This window comes from Genypterus blacodes, unplaced genomic scaffold (genome assembly GCF_046128005.1).
Source record: "Genypterus blacodes isolate CSIRO-AG114 ecotype Tasmania unplaced genomic scaffold, CSIRO-AGI_Gbla_v1 ptg000058l_1, whole genome shotgun sequence".
Lineage (NCBI taxonomy): Eukaryota > Metazoa > Chordata > Actinopteri > Ophidiiformes > Ophidiidae > Genypterus > Genypterus blacodes.
Window position 1 is genome coordinate 2,524,976 of NW_027466870.1, and position 23,714 is coordinate 2,548,689.

The 23,714-nt window shown below is 45.1% G+C and overlaps 2 protein-coding genes and 1 long non-coding RNA gene across 5 annotated transcripts in view; 1 reads left to right on the forward strand and 2 right to left on the reverse strand.

The window, feature by feature from the left end:
• Positions 1 to 13,975, reverse strand: part of arid3a (AT-rich interactive domain 3A) — a 32,372-nt gene extending 18,397 nt beyond the window's left edge. For both annotated transcript variants that reach the window (XM_076152986.1, XM_076152985.1), the window contains exons 1-3: positions 13,656 to 13,975; positions 713 to 1,384; positions 349 to 631 (exon numbers count right to left, since the gene is read on the reverse strand). In XM_076152986.1, the coding sequence (XP_076009101.1) occupies positions 349 to 631; positions 713 to 1,056 (627 nt within the window). In that variant the 5' untranslated portion in view covers positions 1,057 to 1,384; positions 13,656 to 13,975. The remainder of the gene's footprint in view (positions 1 to 348; positions 632 to 712; positions 1,385 to 13,655) is intronic.
• Positions 13,976 to 17,093: 3,118 nt separating this feature from the next.
• Positions 17,094 to 21,872, reverse strand: r3hdm4 (R3H domain containing 4). The gene is made up of 8 exons (XM_076153608.1): positions 21,673 to 21,872; positions 20,559 to 20,716; positions 20,007 to 20,128; positions 19,545 to 19,662; positions 19,377 to 19,462; positions 19,177 to 19,262; positions 18,717 to 18,772; positions 17,094 to 18,428 (listed from the first exon to the last, which is right to left on the reverse strand). The coding sequence occupies exons 1-8, from the start codon at positions 21,708 to 21,710 to the stop codon at positions 18,292 to 18,294; spliced, it is 801 nt and encodes a 266-aa protein (XP_076009723.1). The 5' UTR covers positions 21,711 to 21,872; the 3' UTR covers positions 17,094 to 18,291.
• On the forward strand, positions 20,595 to 23,692 carry LOC143003104 (uncharacterized). Of its 2 annotated transcripts, none has more exons than XR_012963833.1 (4): positions 20,595 to 20,733; positions 22,499 to 23,154; positions 23,249 to 23,472; positions 23,553 to 23,692. It is a non-coding gene; the product is annotated as an uncharacterized LOC143003104 (long non-coding RNA). The 2 variants fall into 2 exon arrangements; XR_012963834.1 differs by having other exon boundaries at positions 20,607 to 20,737.
• The last annotated feature ends 22 nt before the right edge of the window (positions 23,693 to 23,714 follow it).

A 23,714-nucleotide genomic window follows, 5' to 3' on the forward strand; every position in this document is an offset into this window, starting at 1 on the left:
GTGTTAATTTCCCACCCTGGTCAGATTACTCAGTGTGCAGCTGAGAAAGTGACATGTGGTGTGTGTGGATGTGAGGGGCTGGGGGGCAGGAGGGGGGTCCCAGATGTGGCTGGATGGTCCTCGACAACCGAGCAGATTTATATATGCTCTCGGAGTGCTGCAGCAGCTGACTTTAGGGATATTTTAGGCTGTTAGCTGATACGGTGATGAAGTGACGGAATCGAGCTTCGATTCCTAATATAATCAACCAGCAGCGACGGCTGAGAGGTTCTTATTTAAAACAAGTCGCCGACAACTGCAGCAGATTCAAAGTCATGTCTCATTCACGACGTAAGCCGAAGCGTTTACCTGTCTGAACTGCTCCTCGTAGGTCCACTCGCCGTGGTCCTGCGCTCCCAGGTGGCTGTAGGTGGCGTGCGGGGGCGGGATGGCCAGACGGGGCTCCTGGTCCACGCAGGGCCGGGCCTTCAGCAGCTGGGAGTGGGGGTGGAGCTGGCGGTGGGGCAGCAGCAGGATGCCTTTCCCGGGGGCCACGGCGTCGCGGCCGGTCGGCAGGCCCTCGTCCGCCAGGTCGTCGTCGAAGTCTTCCTCCATCTCGCCCTCAAAGTCTTCCTCATCCCACTTCTGTTTGCTGTAGGAGAGACAGAGAGATAAATACAAACACAAACACACAGACAAACGATAGACAGAGACAGACAGATTCAGTACTTACATCTGCTCTTCCTCCTCTGACCCCATCATGTCCTTGTACCGATCCTCCCCTTCGTCATCGTCGTCCTCCTCCTCCTGCTCGCCACCACTGCTGCGGTCCGACATGGGGCTGTCTGACACCCTCTGCAGCCCGGCCGCCGCCGCTCGCATGGCTGCCAGAGCTGCCATCTGGGTCTGCTCTGCCTCGGGCGCGGGGCTCCCCATGGGCTCGTCCCCCCCTACTCCTCCTCCCCCCACGTGGGCCTGAGTCTGTTGGGCAGTGGCTTGCTGCTGGAGCTGCTGCTCCATGAGCAACTTGGCCCTCTGCTGCCTGTGCAGGTTCTCCATGACGGCCTGCAGCTTCATCTCCGGGGGGGAAGTGGTGCGGCGCTCAGAGGCCTTCTGTCCCCTCCCTTCCCCGCTGAAGGAGCACTTGTCAGGGGACACCCGGTCAGGTCCTGATGCGTCGACCAGAGGAAGCCTACCAGCCGGCTCGGGACAGGAGGTTATGGCTGTACGGAGGTGTGGGTCGTTAAGGGTGAAGAGGAGGAGGAAGGCGGTACTCAGAGCTCTGAGACATGCACTCAGAGGTGGAGGATAGGGGCCTTGCACTCGTCTCAAAGGGTTGTCCTGCTGCAGGTGAGGCAATGGGGGCGAAGGTAAGGGCAGGAGAGTGCAGGCACACTACAAGGACCTGAGGGAGACAGAGGGGAACAGGTTCAGCCCATCATATTCAATCATGCTCTGATTTAATAACATTTGCTACACTACATTTAGTTTCCTCTTATTTTTGGTCTGACTTTTCTTTTTCCTCGCTTGTCGTTTTGTTATCCTCAACTCAGTAAAGCACTTCTAAGGTGACGAGAGAGCGGCCCTGTCAGCTCAGATCACAAGTTAGGAAACCATGACAGGGAACAAAACAGACAATTTCACACACACAAAATGCAAATGGCCAAACTGAATTTCTCGTCACACACACAGCCGCCGGGTTCACGCAGAGTTGACTTACTCACAGTGAAACAGATAAGATGCACTGGCAGGAACAGAACGTTTTCAGGTCTAGTTTAGTTACATGCAGAGGAAGTGAAATCACAGGAAGAGTCTGGCACTTTCTTCACCTGGTTGGCGCGGCGACAAGACAAGTTCCAGCCTCCTCGCCAAACCCAGCATTATCTAACTCTGTCAGATAAAACTTGACTAGAGTTACACACACACACACACACACACACAGTTTGTGGTGTGACTTGCCTCAGGTATAACTGGTGTGTTTTCCCCTTCATTAACATGTGCAGCCAGAAAGTAAACATCATAGTCGAGGAGTTTCTTGCCTGTAACGCTTCTTACCAACAGTGCTCTAATGTCCGGATAATACACACCGGGGTGGACACAGATTACTCAGATATGAGTCTGCACGGCACACACACGTGGGTAATTTAAAGTGCAGTGCAGGTGGGCGTGCAGAGGCGGTGACTGTACGCCGCCACTCATTCTACTACGCTGACTAAGGCCTGAACTGTGGCCACCTGCACTCTCATCGCAAACGGCTGGATTCCATTTGCTTCTCAATCGATGCTGTCCTGATATGAGTGAGTTGATTTCTTACGCGCTTGGTTTCAGTTGTTTGGGTTTCACCGAAGCAGAGTATGTCTCAGTACTCAGCATTTACCCGGCGGCGCCATCGCTTCGGTGTGAACTTTCCGCTGAGACAAGTCGACGTGAATAAATTAAAACCCTTGTTCATGTGCGGTGCTCCTGTAGGCAAGGCGACCCACTTAATTCTATAGAATATCTGGGACAGCAGAGACCACAGGTTCAATCACTATGGGCTTGTCTCAATTCTCACCACAATTGTTCTTCTACTGTGCTCAGCGTCATGATGGCAGTAATGAGTTGAAGTGCAGAGGGGTGGAGGGGAGCGACAGAGGGGCACAGACGCTTCAGTCACATCCACACACACGTAGGATACGCATGTCCAATGTTTAAAGTAAACATTCCCACCAGGAGACAAACATGTACTTCCTAATAAGCCTAAGCAAACATAGAAGAAGCTGCTTGTGGGTATCAGATATGAAGCTCAGGATGTGATCACAGTTACACAAGCCAAGGGAAAGTTCAGTTACATTCAAAAGGAGAAGACGCCTTTTCTTTCTTCTTTACAAAGAGTCACATTAAACTGGTTCATGCTTATTACTTATTAAAGTTTGAAGTAAATCGCACCCACTGGAGGGGGGGGGGGGGGGGGATTAAGTCATGTGAGATATGTTAGGGTGAAGTGTTGCGCAAGGAAACAAGAGCTGTGAAACTTGTGTTTCTTCAGCAGCCGAAGGAAGTGACAACTGACGGAGCAGATGCAAGCAGACAGAGATATTCAATATTGATTCATTGCCTTCTACAGCGACGCAGGCAGGCAGGCAGGCAGGCAGGCAGACAGGCAGGCAGGCACGGTCGAGTGGTTGCAGTTGCTGCGAGGCGAGCAGCCCCGAGCCAGCTGGAGCGCCACTGGATCGGCTTGCCCCACTGGATCGCTGACACTTCACCTATGCTATTACATTCACTGGAAAGGTGACGACGATTACCGATAGGTCTGCAGTAAATTAGCCTGGATACGTGGAAATACATTTAGTGGATGTGTACACTCCACACACACACACACACACACACACACACACACACACACACACACACACACACACACACACACACACACACACACACACACACACACACACACACACACACACACACACACACACACACACCATAACGTTAGTTGTGTAAGTGTGTGTGCAAATAATAGGCCACTCCATGTTTGAGTGACCAACAATCCTCTCCCTCCCTCTCCCTGTTTGTGTGTGTTTGTGTGTGTGCTGTTAGTCATGTCAAAGACAGAAGTGGCTGTGTTACAAAGCAGTGTTGTTGACTCTTCCTGTGGAGAGGGAAGCAGAAGTGGTGGCTTTGTTACATGCTCACGTTCATCGCAGACATCATGGTTTCTTACATGCTTGATGGTGCAACAGACAGACACACACACACACAGACACGCACATATGCACACACACTTCCCCTAAAGAGAGGAGGCGGGGCGGAGGCTTTTTAGAAACTGTTTGATATGACAGCGTGACGGTCATATGATTGCAAAACGACACAAAAACATGATGCGCACACTTTGTTCCATGCCAGTGAGGCGAAGCCAAATTTAAATCGATGCCTGTGTGTGTATGTGTGTGTGTCTGTTTGTGTGTGTCTGTTTGTGTGTGCGTGTCTGTCTGTGTGTGCGTGTGTGTGTGCGCCTGTGCGTGCGTCTGTGCGTGTGCGTATCCTGCTTGACATGGACACACTGAGAGCCAGGTTAGAGCCTGCGGAGGTCTGAATAAAACGGTTCCAACAGTACAAACAAACTGTGTGTTCTGTGGCTGAGGAAGTACAAACACTCACACACACACAATTTTAACGCTTGGTTATGCTGCGATTAAGGCAATAAATCAACTTCTTCTAACGTCATGTATACACACAAATTGACGTCGCCTATTTTCTCAGTAGTAACAGATCTAGATGATGCAAATGTAAATGGATTTATTGCGGCTTGTAAAGCGTGTAAAGGTCTTAAATGGAGTGTGTGGCCTCGCCGTGCATTGTTCTCATCGTGTCCGCTCAGAGGGCAGAGAACAGCCAGGACAGGATGGACGGGGGAGCGTCATCCTCAAACCCCGTCCCCGGTCATCAAATCAGGGATCAAGAGTAATGTGGGCCTGGGCTGGAGGGGCGCTTGTTGCGTCTCCTGCTCCATTATGAAAACAAGACCTTGGCCACCGTGATAAGGAAACGCATCACAGCTGCTAAACCGCACGGCTTTGCTCCGTCGCTGGGTGGCCTTCGCTTCATCCGAGCGGCTGCAGGAAAGCGGCCGCTAGTGAAATACTGCAGACTAATAAAGGATTTCCTCCACCATTGCGCTGCCAGACCTCTATTAAAGCTCTCTGAATGCAGAAGTGTGCCTGCGTCCACCAAAAACCAAAGGACAAATATAAATACAGTCGCAGAGCTCGACATGTGCTGATGATTTCACTGAAAGGGGCGCGTTTAGTGAAACACGGACAACACGACAGCGCCAGTGCAGCAAAGAGCAGACATTTTAAACAAGTGGCAAAAGAGACAAATCTCTCACACACACACACACACACACACACACACACACACACACACACACACACACACACACACACACACACACACACACACACACACACACACACACACACACACACACACACACACACACACACACACACACACACACACACACACACACACACATGCTGCAATAAAAAAGGCCAGCTATGAGAACATTAGGCCTCATTTAATGCCTTAATTGGCTAAACGGGGGGGTGGGGTGGGGACCTGCTGGCACCCGGGTCGGGGGGGCGGGGAGGGGCCACCCAGACAGAAACGTTAGCTGCTGGCTGATTGAGGGATAAAGCAGAAAACGATGAGAACTAATGGGTTAATCCGCTGTTTTAAACCCGCGGTTGAGGGGCAGAAGATTGCCAAGGTCTGAGCAAACAGGACAGAGTGATAAGAACGAGAGCTACGGGTCTAATTCCACTGAGATAAAGAGACACACACACACACACACACACACACACACACACACACACACACACACACACACACACACACACACACACACACACACACACACACACACACACACACACACACACACACACACACACACACGTAAGTTGAGTAATATTCATATAATAGTTGCTGTATCTCAATCATTTTCTAAATATTAAGGCAGAACTGAAAATGTGTACAGAAGCGAAAACCCGATGTGATTATAAGTTGATGTCATGACCGAGAAGGAACGTAATCGTGTCTTTTTCTGTGGTGATCCTCGACATTCTTCTTCTTCTTTTGGCTCTTCTGTGATTTGTGAAGTCATTGGTCATGCATGTAGGAGAGTTTGCATTATCTTTGGTATCGTATGAGGCTAAATCACTATTGTTCCCAATTACAGCCATTAATTATGAGTGTTAGGTCACATTTCCGGTTGAACAGACACACGCACACCAAAACTGCTGTGCTGACTTCCTTTAAGTCCCTTTCACAACAGTGGGAAACAGGACATTCTGCCAACAATAGTGGGAAACATCAACATGTGAAGTGCCGAGTCCCAAAAGCTCCCAAATAAAAGAAAAAGCCGTTTAACTTTAATATCTTGTGATTAAGTCCTCATTTCCTTTCACGTACTGAGAGAAGCAACTGCTGTGCGGCCGGCGGAGGAGTCTGGTCTGAGCTGAGCTGGGTGTGGTTTCTGTGAAACTGGATATTAAAATGAATGTTTGTTCTGCTTGACTGGGAGATCACAACAGAAGCAAATTCTTGCAATGATCAAGCTCATTTGTCTGCCCCGTCATCAGTGAGTGCTAAGTGCTCTGTGCTGGCGTTCCTTGCGTTGCATTTCCCCGACATCACGTGTCGGTGAAGCGTGCACGCCGCCGTGCTGCGTCCTGTAAATGCAAAATCTAATTAGCGATTTGTACCCGTCGCTCATCATGTTGTCGGTATCTGGGCAGCTTTTCTATAAAGTAACAGTCTATACTTCCTTTATGGAAAAGAGGAAGATATCTTATGACAGCTTATGTAAACAAAAAAGAGAATTACTAATGGTAGCGTTTGTGTTTAGGTTTGTCACTTTAAATGAAAGACAACAACCAAGAAGTAGTGTCAAGTGCTGGGACAACACAAATAAAATAAAAGAGAGTTAAGAAATTAATTATCTGCCGGCCTATCAATCGATCAAAACGTAACCAACCCTGGTGATAAACTGCACCGGTCTCATTCCTTTGTAAATGTCGTTCTCACACATTTCCATACCATGTGAAATCTCCCCTGAGCCTCAGATGAAACTCTACGAGTCGAGACGTGTGAGCCAAATTCTGTCGACGCACGGCTTCACTATTTCAAACGGGGGTGTCAAAATATCTTAAATTGGCCCTTTTCCTGTGTTTACCCGCGCACATTACAGCTTTACTGCTCTGTGTTAAAGCCTGAAATCGTCTGGGTTGTGTTGTTGGCGTTAAACCATCAACATGGAAGCGTCTGTGATCTGCTCCCCTCCCGCTGGATTTAATCTCCCGCAATATATGTATGACATGAAATGAAACGTGTTGCCGCTTGCGTTTGTTTGCAGTTTCCATCTTGGCCCTCAGGAGCAACACGGCGATACGGGAGATGAAACCCGGGGTGGCACCTTTTGTCTCATCTGCAGCGTAAATCAAAAGGACAACAAAGGGGGGAGTCGCCAAACAGTAGCAATACACCATCTCTTCTTTAAAAGAAAGATGCAAAACACATACACACTCACACACAGGGGCGTAAAAAGGGGGGAAGTGGGTCATTGGTGGTGCTGGTCTTGATTATGCGTCCCTCTCTCACATTCCTTGCAGTATTACCTCGCAGGGCCAATAACACAGGCCCCATTCAATCCACAACAAGATCATTGAAGAATTGTCGCGTTGGGCTGGTCACGCACTTCCCACTGACCTCTTCCACCCGGCCAGGGCGACACGGCCGGTGAAATCTGATTAGCCCCAGCTATGCCGTAAATGTGAGTGGCCATATAGCGAAAACAATCTGAGTGAGGATGGTTATGGCTGCATGTTTGATCGATCTAATGAATGAATGAACGGTTTGTAAACTGGACTAAATATAATACAGCCAGGATCCGGAGAAGACGACACAAACAAACAACTTACTGCTGCTACATTGTCTATCTGACAGCACACTGACGCACAAGGGTTATTTCCATCGATCCGAAGAATTATGAGGGAGATTTTGGTGTTGGGAGTTTTGGAGTCTGGCAGCGAGATGATTGACAGGTTCAGTCTGGGCCGCAGAAAATCAAAAAGAGTGCCACCCGCCTGTTTTTGGAGGAGAATTTGTTTTCTCTCCGTTCTGAAACTGAGAGAGACGCTGAGCATCCAAAACAAGCATGAGGATCAAACGGAAACGGTTGTATAATATCGAATGTGAGACGTGGGCAGCCTGAAGGGGAAGCGTCTCTCATGTTGAGCGCGGCTGCAGGGCGGTTAGTCATCTATCCAGAGGAGGAGTCATGAGGTATTGATATTTGAAGAAAGAAAATGTCTCTGCTGATTCAGTAGGAATGTTTGCTGGCTTCCCACCCCCCCGGCCGCCTCACTCTTGGATATTGACCTTCCCGAGTTAGAGTCCCTCGCTCGCTGCACATGGAGGCTAAAGCAGTACGAGTGTCTAAAATGATTCAACTTATGCTATTGATTAAAGGACCTATGTGCTGCTTCAGAAGGGTTAATTTCCTCAATTCTACTTCAAAATTCTTTATATTCCACTTTCTCACCATCCTGTGCTGTTCGAAGACCAAGTCAAATTCCTTATATGTGCAAACAGACAGATTGGCGAGTCCGCCTACATGTTAGTGCTCGCTGAGTTCCATGAGCTGCTATTGTAACTCTAGACTGATGGTATGATGATGGTTCCTCTGGTGTGGGGGTGGTAGGGGGGGGGGGGGGGTTGCATGTTCACTGAATGGCATGAACGTCCCAAACTAGACTAACTTGTTGGTTTATAGCGATGACGGGAAGGCCGTGTCATTGCTTTGTGATCTTTGACAAACAAGTCTTTTGTTTGCACAGCAACAGTGGCAAACTGGAACAATCTTAGATGGAGAGCTTCACACACGACACACACGCAAACACGCAGTCAAACATGTTCAATTCTACCATAACCATTGACTTCTATGTGCAGATGATTACCGTGTCATCTAAGAGAAATTGGCAGCTACACGTGATCATGCGGCACGTGTATGTTTAGGCTCAGTTCTAAACCAAAACAGTGCCTCTGATTACATTTGTCTGCGAGTGCTTGGGCAGGTTGCCAACGCCAGCAGCTGCAAATATCAAACACCAACGCTGCAGGTTTGACGGACATGCCGGCGTGTTGCTGCTGTGTGCTGGTATCTAGGCAGGTACCAGGATAGATCTGGGTGTCAGGACGCTGAGCTTGAACGCAACGCCAGCCGTCACTGTAAACTGAAAGGCCTCAGTCTGTTATCAGGCCCGGGTCAGGAACAGCCGGGGGCATCCTGAACTTCAGACCTCTCTCTGCCCGTGTCAACATCAGCCACTGCTGGGAATCAACAACTGCTTCTGACTTTTTTGGCAGGATCATACATTTAAAGCTCCACGTGCTGGACAAACACTTGAGAAATGTAAACATCTACAGTAGAAGAACTCAAAGCAAACACGTCATAAATAGGAGCAGGCTGCTGCCTCTTACGCTGGCGGCAGTGAAACTTGTTGGGTGCAGACATGACTCGCATTCACTGAAATGAAATTTAGGCTGAGTGATTACTGAAACATTGACGTGACACAAAGTGGGCCTTGAGCCAAAACCCACACCCGTGAGCAGTGGCGTGGGCCGCAAGTGTAGAGACGACAGCAGAAACGGCGCTCGCTGTAAAGTCAAAGTATGTTTATGATAAGAACAAACCAGTTTGTCTCGTCTCTGTGGGTTTATCTGTCATTCATTCACAGCTAGTAACCAGTTGAGTGGGCAACTGCCTGTGACGGCTGCTCACTCAGCTATGGTGCGAGGCAAAACCAGCAGGCTCATATCACACTTGCTGCTGCTTCCAAATTGTCTTCACATAACCCCTCAGGCTGAGCTCTGGTGCCAGCGATGACAGGAAGCGCTGCAGATTTCTGTCTGTTAAGGGCTCAAATAACAAAACCGCCCGGTGTGTGTTTGGATACGAGCAGGGAACAAACTAAACACAATGAGGTGCGAAACGTGGTGGATCTGTCAGAGACGTTAGGGAGACGGCTCACACACCTGCTTCACTGGCATGGAACGGACGGGGCAGTGATGAGTTGACGTGACGAGCACAGAAAACAAATACACAAGTCTCTGGCTGTGTTTGCTACCAACGTGGGTTAAACGGGACCGTTAGGATTCGGAGGCAGGACAGAGGGGCAGATTTGCATGTCTATGGAAAGACGGTACAAGATAAAGTCGTGTCAAACAAGACCGCGGGAGACATTCCAACACACATCCAAAACTAGAGGAGACGGATGCGTATGTCCACAAGCCAAACTGTATTATCCAACCTGTGTTTCACCTGCGGCAGGACTAATTTAATGGGCTGACACTAACAACAACATTATTCCACACAATGAGAGGTAATTCTTGGCATCACAACTATGGAAACACCCTCAGACAGACAGACAGACAAACATTGGTAATTGCAACTTTGATGTAAACCGGTTACAGCCCAGGCCATCCTATTCATGTATTCAATTCAAGTCTTACCAACCAGGACTGCGAGGATCCTTATTCACTCAGACGTCCACTCTGGGTTCTATCCCCGTCATTTTTCTTTCCAAATCAACAGCAACAACCAGCGCCTTTCATATGTAAACCTGCTTTTACAACAAGGTGTGTTATTCATTAGGCCCGACCTCCATTATGCAAAAAGCGCGGTGAGGCCTTTTAAGACCTGAACTTGATCGCCTACCATACGTTTCTAATCCACAATAGGGGCCAATCACAATGTAAATCCCCTGACCCTGCTGCATTTGCGCCCCACTGGAAAGACTGAACTGGTACGATTGGCCGGCGGACGTTCAGGGGACGATGCCATATGCCGCAGCGGACCAAACAGATTAGTGTGGCAACTTCTAGGCTGGCTTCTAAGGTGATTGAGGGATTGGGGAGGGGTGTTTGTGTGTGTGGACAATTAGGGTCAGAAAATAGTCTCTTAAGAATTTCATTGTCTCATTATCAGGCTGGATAGACACAGATACTCTTATGTGTCACACTTTCCTACCCTTGGTCAATAGACAACCTCCGCTTTGACACATGGCGTGCCGTTCCACTTCGTATCCTCCTGCTTTGGGTTTTTGGTGGCCACATCAGGTTTCAACATGTCATTTCCACATTGATTTGTGATGTTACAGCCAACGAGAAAACCCGCCCGAGTGTTAAAATGACAAGCTTTCATAACCCCCCGAGGATGTTTCATAAGTGTATTCCTGTCATCTGGATTACACAGTCAGGGTAAATTTGTATAAAATGAAACATGGGGTTTTAGAGGAACAACGCTGGTACTGGTTTGTTTCACACCTGCTGCCAGATTTGATGTTCAAATACTTACAATGGTGACATCAAATCTCTAAAGTAGACCCAGAACTTCAATGAAGTACACTTATCTTTGATTTAAAGGTCTTGTATATGATGTTTAGTTTGTGTTGACATGGCACCAGAGAGGTGTTGATGGTCTGATGTTATCATTCCTGCTGGTGTTGTACTAAACCTGAAATGCATTTAGTCTGCCTCATAAACGCGTCTCCAAAACAACAAACACCGCCGTCAACTACAGCCTCGTAAATGGACACATAGCTGAATCGACATCCCTCTGAAGCACTGTCAACAAAAACTGAACAACACGTGCTTTATTGGGATTGTCGGACGCCATTGTGCAGGTGTACTTAATAAACTGCCGGGTCAGTCTATATAGTACAGTATGTGCCTGTGCGCTGTATAGCTGTTTTTTAGGATCATGTCATCTTCTAAAGCCAACTGTTATGGCGCCCCGTGCATTCCCTCAACCCATTCCCCTGCCACTTGTTGAAAAGCAGGGTGAGAGACTAACACCAACCACAAACCAAATGCTCTGTTTTGGTTGTGGCTGCGAGGTTTATTAGCAGCACAAAAACCATTAGAACACACACATTTTCCGCCTTGTAACATATGCAGGTGTAGAATCATCTGAGCTCTTCAGACCACTCAGACTGAAAGCACAGTGTCTGCTGTCCCGGTTGGTGTCAACATTACCACCAGCTTACTGTACTAATGCAGTCAATCCTATGGCATCCATATCACACTCCAGACATTCTTAATCGATTCCACTGTTGTGTTTTTGCTACCTCCAAAGTATACCCACCGCTTGAAGGATGCCGCCCGTGTGAATCCAGACACAACCTCAGCACTTGTGAGTAAGTCCAGGTAGCATGTTAACTGCCAGAGTACATATCCATACCCGTTCTTGTATTTATAAACGCATATAAGATGATTGCTGCCTTGATCTAGATTACACGGTCCCCCCCGGACACGGTACTAACACGACATTGCCATACTGTTACTTTACTGAAAGGCTCAGAATGCCAATGCAACAACTGGCAGCTGCAAATTTCATTCAGCTCTCCTTCCTCAAGCACGTTCAGCTGCCTCTGCTTTCACCCATTATGACATTATGGTTGACAGAACTTCCCTTTAACACTCTGAAGTAAATGTATTTTCTATATTTCATCGACGACGCAAGTCACAAGAGCAGATTTGTGTCACTGAATTCAAGGAATAACAATTACAGCTGGGGATACAGACTATTTTTTCAATTTTGTCTTTTCAGCCATTTACAAGAACTACCAGGATTTACTTTGCAATGATATCAAACAGAGAAAAGACATTCTTCCACAATGGAACAAAGGAAATCTTAAACATTTTAGCGTAAAAACATGCATCAATTTAAAGAAAAATAGTTTCTACATGCTATGACAGATTATCAGTTAAATAAAATGTAGATGTGACTTCAAAGGGCCAAAGTTCAGTTCTACATGCTGTGATAAAGCAGCTGTTTTATCTAATTAAAGGGCAAGAGGATGTACTAATGTGACACAGTCATATATGTTTAATGACACTATAAAACATGCCAACACAAGTATGGGGAGGTTGATTACCACTTCCCTGTCCCCTACATAAAGTAAACTGTCGAGTCAGTCTTTTAATCTCTTATAGACTATAGATACACAGTATATGGCTGCACTATAACACTGCTGTATAAGATTTATCACAGGGAACAAGGAGTCAATCTTTAGGAGCTGATCAATATGCATCTAATCATTGACAAAGGTTTACCAAATAAGGGTTTCAACTTATGTTATATACACAATCTTGATTCCTTTTCACACAAGTGCCTCCAGATTGCAACATTTAGACCCAAAACAAGAAGAAAAAGCCCTCAGTCCCAGAGCTACCTCAATAACATCAATTCAGTGCTTCTTACTAAATTGTCATTCATATTACCTTTAAACTTCTGACCTTAGCTATTTAAATACATTCACTCAGCACCTGAATAACCTGTTTGTGTTTCCCCCACAAGATTATCTGTTGAAGCTCTGAACAAAAAAGCCTCTTCTGTCAATACTGTACATCCACAGCAAAACCTGTATGACTTTATTTATGATATTTATACAACACTTTATCAGTTGCATCCTAGTTTGTTGTCATGCTGCAGTTGACGATGATGACGTTGACGCTAGCAGAGAGGCTAGCAACACTTTCGGCACAATTAATGTCAATTCTTCGCCGATAAGTACATTAAAAGAGTCTTTATCCTTTACTGGGCACTAATTAGGGACATTTCCGGAAAAAAACGCACCCTAAATGGTAAACACGCAGTTTGTAAAGGAAGGTTAGTTACGCCATGGTTGATACAAACAAACAGAAACGACGAGTTAGCGATATAAAGCGTAATTCAGTTTAACCCTTTCGTGGCTGACAGCAAACACGGCTAGTTAGCTTCTATCTACACTCTGAAATTCGATTAAAATCCACAACAAATACCGAATAACCAGCTACAAAAAAAATTAAACAGCGACTATTAGGATTATATTCATGTGATTAAAAATATATGTAGTTTAAATAACATCCATTTGGGTGACATATGGCTACTTTATAAGAGTATCGATCAGGCGATTTGATAACGGAGCGGACATAAAAAAAGAAAAACGCTACAACACGCGGCGTTAAACGGCAGTAAAGCAGAGGAGAAATGTGAACATATGGCGTTAAAACCCAACACTGTTACACGCCGTGGTGATGAACGCGACGCGAAATGAAATAAAGACGGAAAATAAACTTACCAACTCGGCTTCCGTTTGTTTTTTACACCCTCTGGAACCGGAAGAAACATTCCAGTTTTCCCGTCTGAATCCAGTCTTCCCCCGGCTACACACCGCGGAAAAGGCGGCCGAAGGCGCAGGAGAGGCGGCGGCTGCTGCTGCTGCTGCGACGGCGTTTATCGGCTAGAAATAAAGTGGATTCATGTGACTGCATGATATCCACGCATCGGGCTTTCGCGTGTAATTGTGTTCTTCTCAGAGTTGTGGCTCTGAGCCCGCAGCGTACAGAGGCGTGGAGACGCTCTCCGGTCCGCACACTCACTCACATTATTGGTTGACAAACAGCAATCAGATGCAAATTCCTGAGCTGTGAATCAGCAGGGGCCACCCCCCCCACCCCATTACACCGGGAGACACCCCCACCCACAGCAGGGGGCCGTGTGTGTGGAGCATGGGGCCGGGCCGGAGGCGGAAAAGGTGGAGGTGTGCGGGGAAAAGCTCGTTTATACATTTATAATAAGATCAGAGTTAATTTGGTTTCATCTGCACGTTTGGTTCGCCTGCAATATATTTATCAACGGCCCCTTAGAGACTTGGAGTAGAGCTGATAAGTGTGGAGGCTGGAGAGAGCCACTGACGACAGCACATCTGAGGAATATAAATAATAAATAAATACAAATAAATGAAATGCATGAAGTGGAAACAAGCAACATATTCATTTATCAAGTTTTGGCTTCACAGAGTAGCATCTTCTGTTTGGCTATTTGTTGTTTGTAGCGTCTAAACCTGCATGACCATAGTGCACCTGTCAGAACATCAGAGCCAAGCAACTTCAGCCTCCTCTCTCTTGTCTTATCTTTATCTACATTTATTGCACTATTATCTTCAGAAATAACTTAACAACGCTAATTTACTTTATATGACAGTTAATGGTCACACTGATGTTTGATTGGCTGGCATATACTGTCCATGCCATTCATAGAAACATGTATTGTAACCACCGTTCTAAATCTGTGGCATGGTAATGTGTGTACTGAATTAGACCTTTACTATAGAAAGTAATGTCACTTCTGTTTTGACTTCTTGGTGACAGCCCCTTGATGGAAAGCACCTACAGCAAGGAGGTGGAATGGGAGGAAGAAACCTCCCACTTCCGATGGTTTGTCTGAAAGCAAACATTATTTATGTTTAGATGAACCAAATCTTTCTTTTCTGTTTCATTCGTTCATTCATAATGAAGATTGGGTACATTTTAGTGGGAATTGCCTGCAGGGGAAACCCACAGAAACATCACCGTAACCTGATTTTAAGTTTCAGAATAGATGTTGAGCGCTTTCAAACTGTACACACTCACACACTCGCACAAGTGAGTTTGAGATGTAATCTGTCAAATGCAAATATCTATAGTGAACACATCACAGTAAAGGAACATGGAGCTGATAACGGTTTCTGCTGACACAACATGATTCACTGCTTTTATCTCAAGTTTCCAGGGTAAAAAATATGACAAAGTTAGAAATATGACAAGCTCACAATCAAATGACTGAATTTCTGCAATCCACTCTCATTTAAAATACGACGACTTCACAAACTACACATACAAAACAAGCTTTTCTGGAGCTCACACTGCAGGGAATCATTATGTGAAGGCAGGTTACATATTAGTCATTGTGTACAGTATGTGGGAGTGGAAGTCATGAATCAATGTTTAAAGAAGAGAGGCACCTTCATGTTTACATTTAGCTGCTGCTTTAATCCACAGTGACATTTAGACTCAAACCTGTACATCTTACAGAGGAAGACAGAGATGTCACCCAGACACAGACACATGAAAGCAGAAATGGTCTTTTCCAGCTTCATAGTCTGAATCTGTTTCCAAATATGATTTTTAATGAGCCTAAGTCTGCATGCGGACTGTTTGGTAGCCTTTTTTAGTCTTGCAGCTGTTTACTAAAACAAAGAGGTCCAGATATTCAACATGAGAAAAATGATCCTCCCTTCTGCCTCATCACCTGTTACAGGACCGAGGAGACAAATATAAACCACCTCCGGACAATGCCTGAGATAGATTTGCATAAATACACATCAGAGCCGCTGTCTACGCAAATAATTTTGGCTGCGGAAAGATACAATTACACTTATTCAGCCTTTATCTCCAAAACAGCTCACTCAGAGGTGGTAAAGGCTCTTTAACCTTTACTCTTTCTGATTAACAGGTCACATTAATGTCCTATTTTTTTGACATATTGACTCATTCTGGACTTTGTTTTGACTCCTGCATAGATGATTTGGCCTCTTTGGAGCTATAAGTGGTTTAATTAAATAACCAGACATCGTAAATAACGCTTCTTGGAATTGTTTACATCCTTTTTGTACATTATTTTGTTGAGGCTGCTTATAACAATTTACTTCACAGCTCATTATATTACAAAGAGTACTTGAGTACGAAACTACACACCATATGTCCACATTGTATTATGTTTAAGTAAAATATAGGCACTTTATCATTCTTTGTACTAGAGTGCCACCAAGTGGAATGAATTCGAATCAAAATCTATTCATTACAAAAATCTCCTACACATCGTCTGTATGTCTTCATTAAAAGATCAGATTCCTTCATATATACATTGTCGCTTAGACAGGAGTAATTGTTTATAGTAACACAAAGTAAGTGTCATATTTATGTCCATTATAGGGTCAAGATGGGGATAAAGACGGTGGTAGAAAAAGACGTGTTACAAAGAAAGAAACACACAAATAAAAGAGGAAAGAAGGAAAAATACACCAAACCTTTTAATAGCTGCAGTGATAATTATAAATAGATGCACATACATTAAATATTTCATCAAACATCTGTGTTTTTGGCACAAGTCAATCATTCCAGTTGAATATTTACATACAGGTATATAGAAAGATGTTAAATGACATCATGTGACATTCAGAGTGAGAATTTGTAAGCCTGAGAAATTTCCACACAACAAAACACACAAAACTTTGGTTGTTGACAAAAAAACGCACCATCAGATCAAGTAGTATTCCACTGCTTTAGACAGTACGAAAGAAAGCACATGTAAGATTCTTAAATAGCCCGGATGTACAGGTACAGGTTTCCAAAAGAAGTTCAAGTACAAATTTACAAATTTGTATGTAGAGAAAAATCACAGAAACGTGTCACATGCATGTGTAAGGCATACGTGCTTCTGGAGGCTGGAAATGATGACACCAGCATTGATGTGAAAAATGCCTGAGTCAAAGCTCAGTAGGTTTTCCCCATCAAATTCAAAAGCATTTTTATGCAAAAACAAAAAGGCTTTAAAAGGTCGAGTAAACTGAGCACCTTGCTGTTAAACTGTCTTCGAATATTGACTGAGAGAACTCGTACACAAATAGCGTAACGAAAATGATCTAATTACCAAACGTAACCTGAAATTGTACCAATCACAGCTCCCTTCCCATTCCTAATGCAGAGATAATGATCAAAGACTTATTTCACATCGCAAGTACACAATCATTTCACACATTTGACATGAAGACGTTCCGTATTTCTTTTCGCCTTCAATGATAAGCGAGGCGGTCTGCGTGTGTGTAGGCTTTAACTATTCATGCTTCTACTCCTACAGCTGTGCTCTTCAGGCGGTGACGCTCGTCTGTTGTAGCACCTCATGATTAATTCATTATTAGCATACACACTCCTTACAGAATGGACACGACTGTGTATTTCAGACTTGATACAGTGGAAGCAGATTCCAAGTAAATGTTGCATTCATTCTTCATTTGTACCGTTATGAATATACAGTATGAGAGGAGTCAGTGTGATATGCTGAATAAATCTGATTAATCAAAGTCATGCGTTCTGTTAGATATATCATGATGTCATACTGGCCCGCTTCTTTTTGGTTTTTTTTGCTTTTATAAAACCATTAGGGATGTAAAGGTCAAATGCAATGACATGGGGCAAATGAATACAAACGATGACATCATCTGTGCAGAGGTCACAGTCCAAGCAAACAAGCAAAGGCCTGTGTGGCTCAAGTGGTGATGTCGCTTCCATACTGTGACCCCGCAGCACCACACAGTGGATACTTTGGGAAATACAAGTAATCCACTTCCATGTCAGAGGACAGAATCAAAACATAAAGCTTAAGTTTACATTCACTCCAGTTTAAAACCCGGGTGAATCGGCTATTTGACTATACTCATGAGCATAACCTGAAAGTAACAGATATGATATTGATGTATGGGAGTGGGGAGTGGTGAGTAGTTCATTCTTTTTATGCATTTATACATTTCATACGCTGACACCATGTGGCAAACAGCTGTACAGTCCAATCTCTCACAATAGCACTTATTGGGTAATTCATAAAACACAGGGACAGATTTCAAGTGTCAGTAAGTGTAAATGTTCCCTAATTCATAAACATTAGTTGCGTGGCTCTGTGAGGGTTTGATTTGAAAGCGTTACTATAGTATTTCCTCCTTTATATGTCGGGGGAAGCCGTTCATAAAGCACAGCGCCCACTTGTTTTCAATCTGTTGTGAAATTTGGCTGAGCTTTTTAAATCTGTATTTGCCTGTAATGGGTTTGATCCTTTTGATAAATAAGCCCTTTCAGTTTGTAAATCCACTAATCTAAACTGCAAGGTCGATCTCATGAATTCTAATGCGACTCTTCCAACCTTTGAGTCTCACAGTCAGTGTGGCGCTCCAGGTAGGCGGACAGCAGCAGGCGAGGAGGAATAAACTCCTCGTGTTTGTTCACCACCTCAGTCTGACGAGTCCCTTTACAGTCAGAGCCTGTGGGTCAACACACACACGCTGATCACACTCATGCCACTGGCTGGATTTGTAAGTGCAACCTGGCTACATGAATTATTGGAGAAAGTGTCTCCTGTTTAAACCGTTATGGGTTTTGGATGACTGACACACAGATCAATAATTCTGAAATGACAATGGTAGGGAAACCTTTTCCGCCGAGCAAACAGTATTTGATTTCTTATCTGAATCCAAATCTGGCCTGGTACATCACATCTCACATCTCTGATACTCTGATGTGTCTGTACGTACTGATGAACTTCCACTCACTTGCAGAGACGAGGTCCATGTACTGGCAGACAGCGTGAAGCAGCAGCCTCTCAAAGCTGAACCACAAACAAAAACAGAGAGAGAGAGAGAGAGATCACTTTCCATCATCAACCACCTTATCACATTTGCATCCTGAGTGACCCTGTTCCTCCATGTGGATCAATAAAGGTCATTTATGTGAAACATTACGACCCGCTCGGCTGCAACGACCTCATTTCCTTAAGCTGGGCCATCTGATTTAACATAATCTCATCCAAAGTGGTTTTCCAGGTGAGGAAGCATTAGCAGGGTCCATTTGTCAGAGAGAATAATCAGGTTGGAAATAATACTGTAATGTAAATTAAAAATGAAAATTGAGACAATAACTGAACTGTGAGCATTAAAATGTTTCTGTGTAACATTCAATATGTGCAAATCGAGTCTAGAGATTAGAGAAAGAAAGTAGTAGAGAGATTTGTACCTGCTGTTGAGGTTGGTGGTGTAAACAGAGCGAGGCTGAGTCTTGAAAAAGCTCAGGAGGCGTTCCTCAAGCACCTCCAGAGTTCCCTGTGAGGACGGAGAAACACAGAGGAGAAAGAAAAGCAGGTTAGGAGAGAGCTGCACCTGAGACCTGAGACCAGAGACCAGAGACCAGAGCCTCCGTGAAGACAGGAAACTCACCAAGGGGATCTGTTTCCTCCTCAGAGTGACGCGCAGCCGGCGGTCGATTCTCTGGAAGCAGTGCTGAGCGGTGAAGGCAGGATTGACTGTGGAGAGAGGAGAGCTCCACTTAAACCAGCCGCCAGCATGACACACGTGAGCTCAGACGGCGTCATGGAGGATCCTTACCGTTCCTCTGGTCGGCGAGGGGCTGGTTGGTGTTCTTCCTCTTGGCCTCGTCCTCCTCCAGCAGGGACAGCAGCCTCTCCTGCTCCTCGCCCGAGCAATTCATGAAGTCGCTCCAAGGCTGGAGAAGGAGGAGGAGAATTAAACTCGCACAGGCTTTATTTAGTGTGCTTATATTAATAGTCGCTCCCATTTCTATGGCTTTTTGTGACACAACGAATTACGTTTCACCTTTAACTAAAATTTTGTGAGTTTATTCTCAAAATCTGTCCTTTTCATTTTACTTTCTGCCACCTTGACTGCAGTTTCTGCTGGGTTGAGGGTTGAGGTTTGAGCTAAGTCTTTCCAAATTCAGCTCACCGGCGTGTTAATTACAGAAACACTGTCCAAAAACTAGACCCAGACTAAACCCCATTCCTGCTGCATTGCCCACAGCCTCCCTCCCTCCCCACCTACACTTCCTACCTCAATGTAGTTTCCATTGGTGCAGGCCTCAGTGAAGATGGAGGGGATGGACGGGTTACTGCAGACCTCCAGCTCATCTTTGCAGCACTCCTCCCTCTCAAGAAGGTTTGCAAGATAGCGAGCTGGGTTTATTTTTTGGAAAAACAGACAAAGAGATAAGAGATAGAACACAGTGTTAAATGTATTAAAACACCGAACATTTAGGAACATTTAGGATGTAAGCATTAATCCTTAAAGGTGTTTAAATAAGAAGAAACGCCATATTCACACACTTTGTTGCTGATCTATTTGTAGCAAACGTTTCATCACGTCCGCCACCATAAAGTGCTCATCTCAAACTGTAGATTAGAAGATGGGAGGGGCTGAGAGTTTGGAGTCCAGCTGAACACCGACACCAGCTGATTGTACCAATGGGTAAGACCATCAGCCATGAAGGAGGCGTGAATTTGCCAATTCAGCAATGGTAGCGTTTGGCTGGACTCAAACTTGGCGTTTAAGGGCTTGAGGTGTCGTTCAGCCTCCTGCCTGGGTGACATCATGGGATTATCTTACTGTTCTCCAGCCGGCGGAGGGCCTTCTTGCCTTTGGCTTGGGGTATGAGGTCAGAGTTGCGAATGGCTCGGTTGATGAAGAACTGCTTCCTCTTGGGGGGAGACAGTTTCTTGGCAGGAGAGCTGGGCAGGGAGACACACTGACGCTCCTCTATCAGGCTGGGAGAAGAAACAGCGTGCGTGAGTGTGTTACAACCACGAGAGTGTGTTTTGGGATGAACAAATTTACACATCGCTGCTCTTAATATGACAACAAATAGTGTAGATGGAGACCGAGCTGGACGGTTACAGATCAAACTGTTCCAGAGGGAGTTTAACATGTCACGGGTGCAGTTGCAGATGTAGGCCAGTGTGTGTTTGTGTGTGTGAGACGCCCCTCAGCTGGTTTTACTGCCTGTCAGTGGCCAATAGGAGCAGCTGAAGACATTTTTAGCCTTTAGTCTGCAGGTTAGTGAGACTACAGGAACATGCTTCTGACAGATTCTATGAAGTTTGTTCTTTACACATAAGCATGCCAAACCTTAAACTCACAACATGACAGACTTATGCAGCAACCACACACACACACACACATATATATATATATATATAAGACCAAAGCCTAAACATAAATACCTCACTTTTGCTCCAAAGTGCACACTAAAACCGATACACAGTTTGTCTTCATGATGCATGTTTATATTATTCTGTCTCATTATAGATATAGATTTAATGTAGCTATATATCTATGAGAATTACATGTACATCTCAGTGAAGTGACGTGAAACTAAATTGAGCATTAAGTTAAACCACTGTAACATAAAGGATTTAAACGAAGTAGCGCTCACTTATCTCTCTTTACCCCTTTAAAGTTAAACTTCCTCATAGGTTTGTATAGCAGTCGGTCGATAGTTAGCAGCTAAAAGTAGCAACACCCCACAGCTAGTACACACGTAGCTCCGCTAAATTAGCGCTTACAATTTCACCTAATTTTCTACAATTACACGCCAGGTTCACTCGCTCACATCAGGTCAGACACTTGAACCACCGAGCGTAAACGAACACCGGCTTTTATTATCATTTATTTAGCGGGACAACACAAGCTAATGCTAACCAAGGAGCTAGCGTTCACTCACATGAAATCCTGCTCCTCGTTACTTGACAAAACAACCATTTTCAAAGAAAGAAGCCTGCCCGGGTCTTTGTGAAACGTTAGAGATGAAAAACAAGTCAGTAGGACCAACAAACAGAGGTTTGCAGAATATGTTCGACTCCTTAAGATCAGGCTGCTAGTTTAACAGAGGGGCGAACCAAAACAGTGACGTCATGGCAGAGAGACGCGCAAAGACAAGAGGGCTTACTCCGTCTCTGTTTATCTGTCTGTTTATCTGTCTGTCTGTCTGTCTGTTTATCTCTTTGTTTATCTGTTTGTTAATTTGTCTGTCTGTCTGTCATTCTGGCTGGCTATCTATCTCAAAATGTAGTAAATCCAACATGATGCATCCATGCGTGACAGGAGAACAGAAAGTACAGAGTCATTCCTCTTTTACATAGAGGATCTTTAAAACCCCATATCAAACATGGCTTACATTAAAACCCTTTTCACTTTTATTATCTTCATAAGCAGACACACAGTGGAGTCTCGTACTTAAACATGGCTCCTGCTTTGACCCCTCTGATTTATTTTAAAGTAAGAATTATAAATGTACTCTTGCCTTAATTTGGTTTGGATGGAGTTTGTGTTCTGGTTGCCATAACAGCCAGTTTAATAGGCCTGCCACAAAGACATCTAATTGCTCTAAGTTTGTCTAAGTGCTGCAGCAGAGAATGGAGACCGAACAGTGCGTACGTCCGGGAGGCAGATTCCGTGGAATATACTGTGGATTAGTTTTATTTTCCTGATGGGCTTGTGAAAGACGTTCCAGAGGAAATTCTTTTTTCTTTTTCTTTTAATGGCTTTAGGAATGGGGAAAGAGAGGAAGGCCGAAACAATGAAAACACAAAAGCCTGAACCAGACCCACCCCCGATCATCGTGGGAGAAGAAATTCAATCATTTCGCCGACTGAGACCTGTGAAGTTAAAGAAGATTAAAGTTACCACACCAGCCAGGAGATCTGCCACAACCTCAGCCTCTAATACATGTGAGATATCAGGGAATATAATGAGGCTAAGCATCAACCTGATGCCTGTTCTGGCTTCCGTCAAGGAGCCTGAGGAGCCTGAGGAGGAGGAGGTGGAGGAGGAGAAGGTTGAGGACAAAAAGAGCTGTTTGAGGGAAAATGAATCAGAAATCAGCAACAAAAATTATCCATCGATTACTGAACATGAAGAAACGAGACACGATAAAAACAATTCTCATGTAGGCTTAAAATTAGACCAAGTCAATGAAACCCAACCACTGAAGCCTCTGTCTGTACTGCCACCAATAACACAACGCAAACCAACACCGGAGCTCTGTGACCCCCAGAGGCCTTTACAGCACCACACATCTCCATCTGCCATGAGCCTAGCTGCAGCCCCGGCTAAGACCACAGACTGTGAAAGCAAAGCGCCAGTCCTTACAGGTCAGATACTGGACAGGAGACCTTGGATAGACAATCCTCTCTACTCTAAATGTGTAAGGAAAACCACAAAAACCAAAACAAGTTGATGAAAGCTGTTCAAGATTACACAAGACTCTCACCATATTCTCCCCTTGCTTTCCTTTGCAGAGATCTCCTGAGTTTCGTCTCCCTGAAATCTCCTTGTCTAGTCTGGACGTCCTGCTTCAGACCATCACGAGGAAGCTGAGGAGAGAGAGGAGAGGCGGTGATGAAGGACCACAGAGACCCGTCCAGTCCAACCACTTCTTCTTGGATAACGTGCAGCTGAGGGAGAGGAGTGCCGGGCAGCAGATCAGGATGGAGGATAGAGACAGACCCATCATGTACAAGTGGTGATTCTGAGGACAGTTGAATTTATAGAATATGTGTTACACTCAAACAACTCATTTAAATAATCCCAATCTAATTTCAGTGACACAGAAACGTGGACATCCATGGGCGGATGCAGAGTGAGCCGGCAGAGGAGCCTCCCTCCGCTCCGCCCTGAGACTAAACCCGTGCTCGTCCTCGCCATGACCAAGAGGAACTCTCTGACTTCCAACGCATTTCAGCGAATCATCAAACAAAGAGGAAT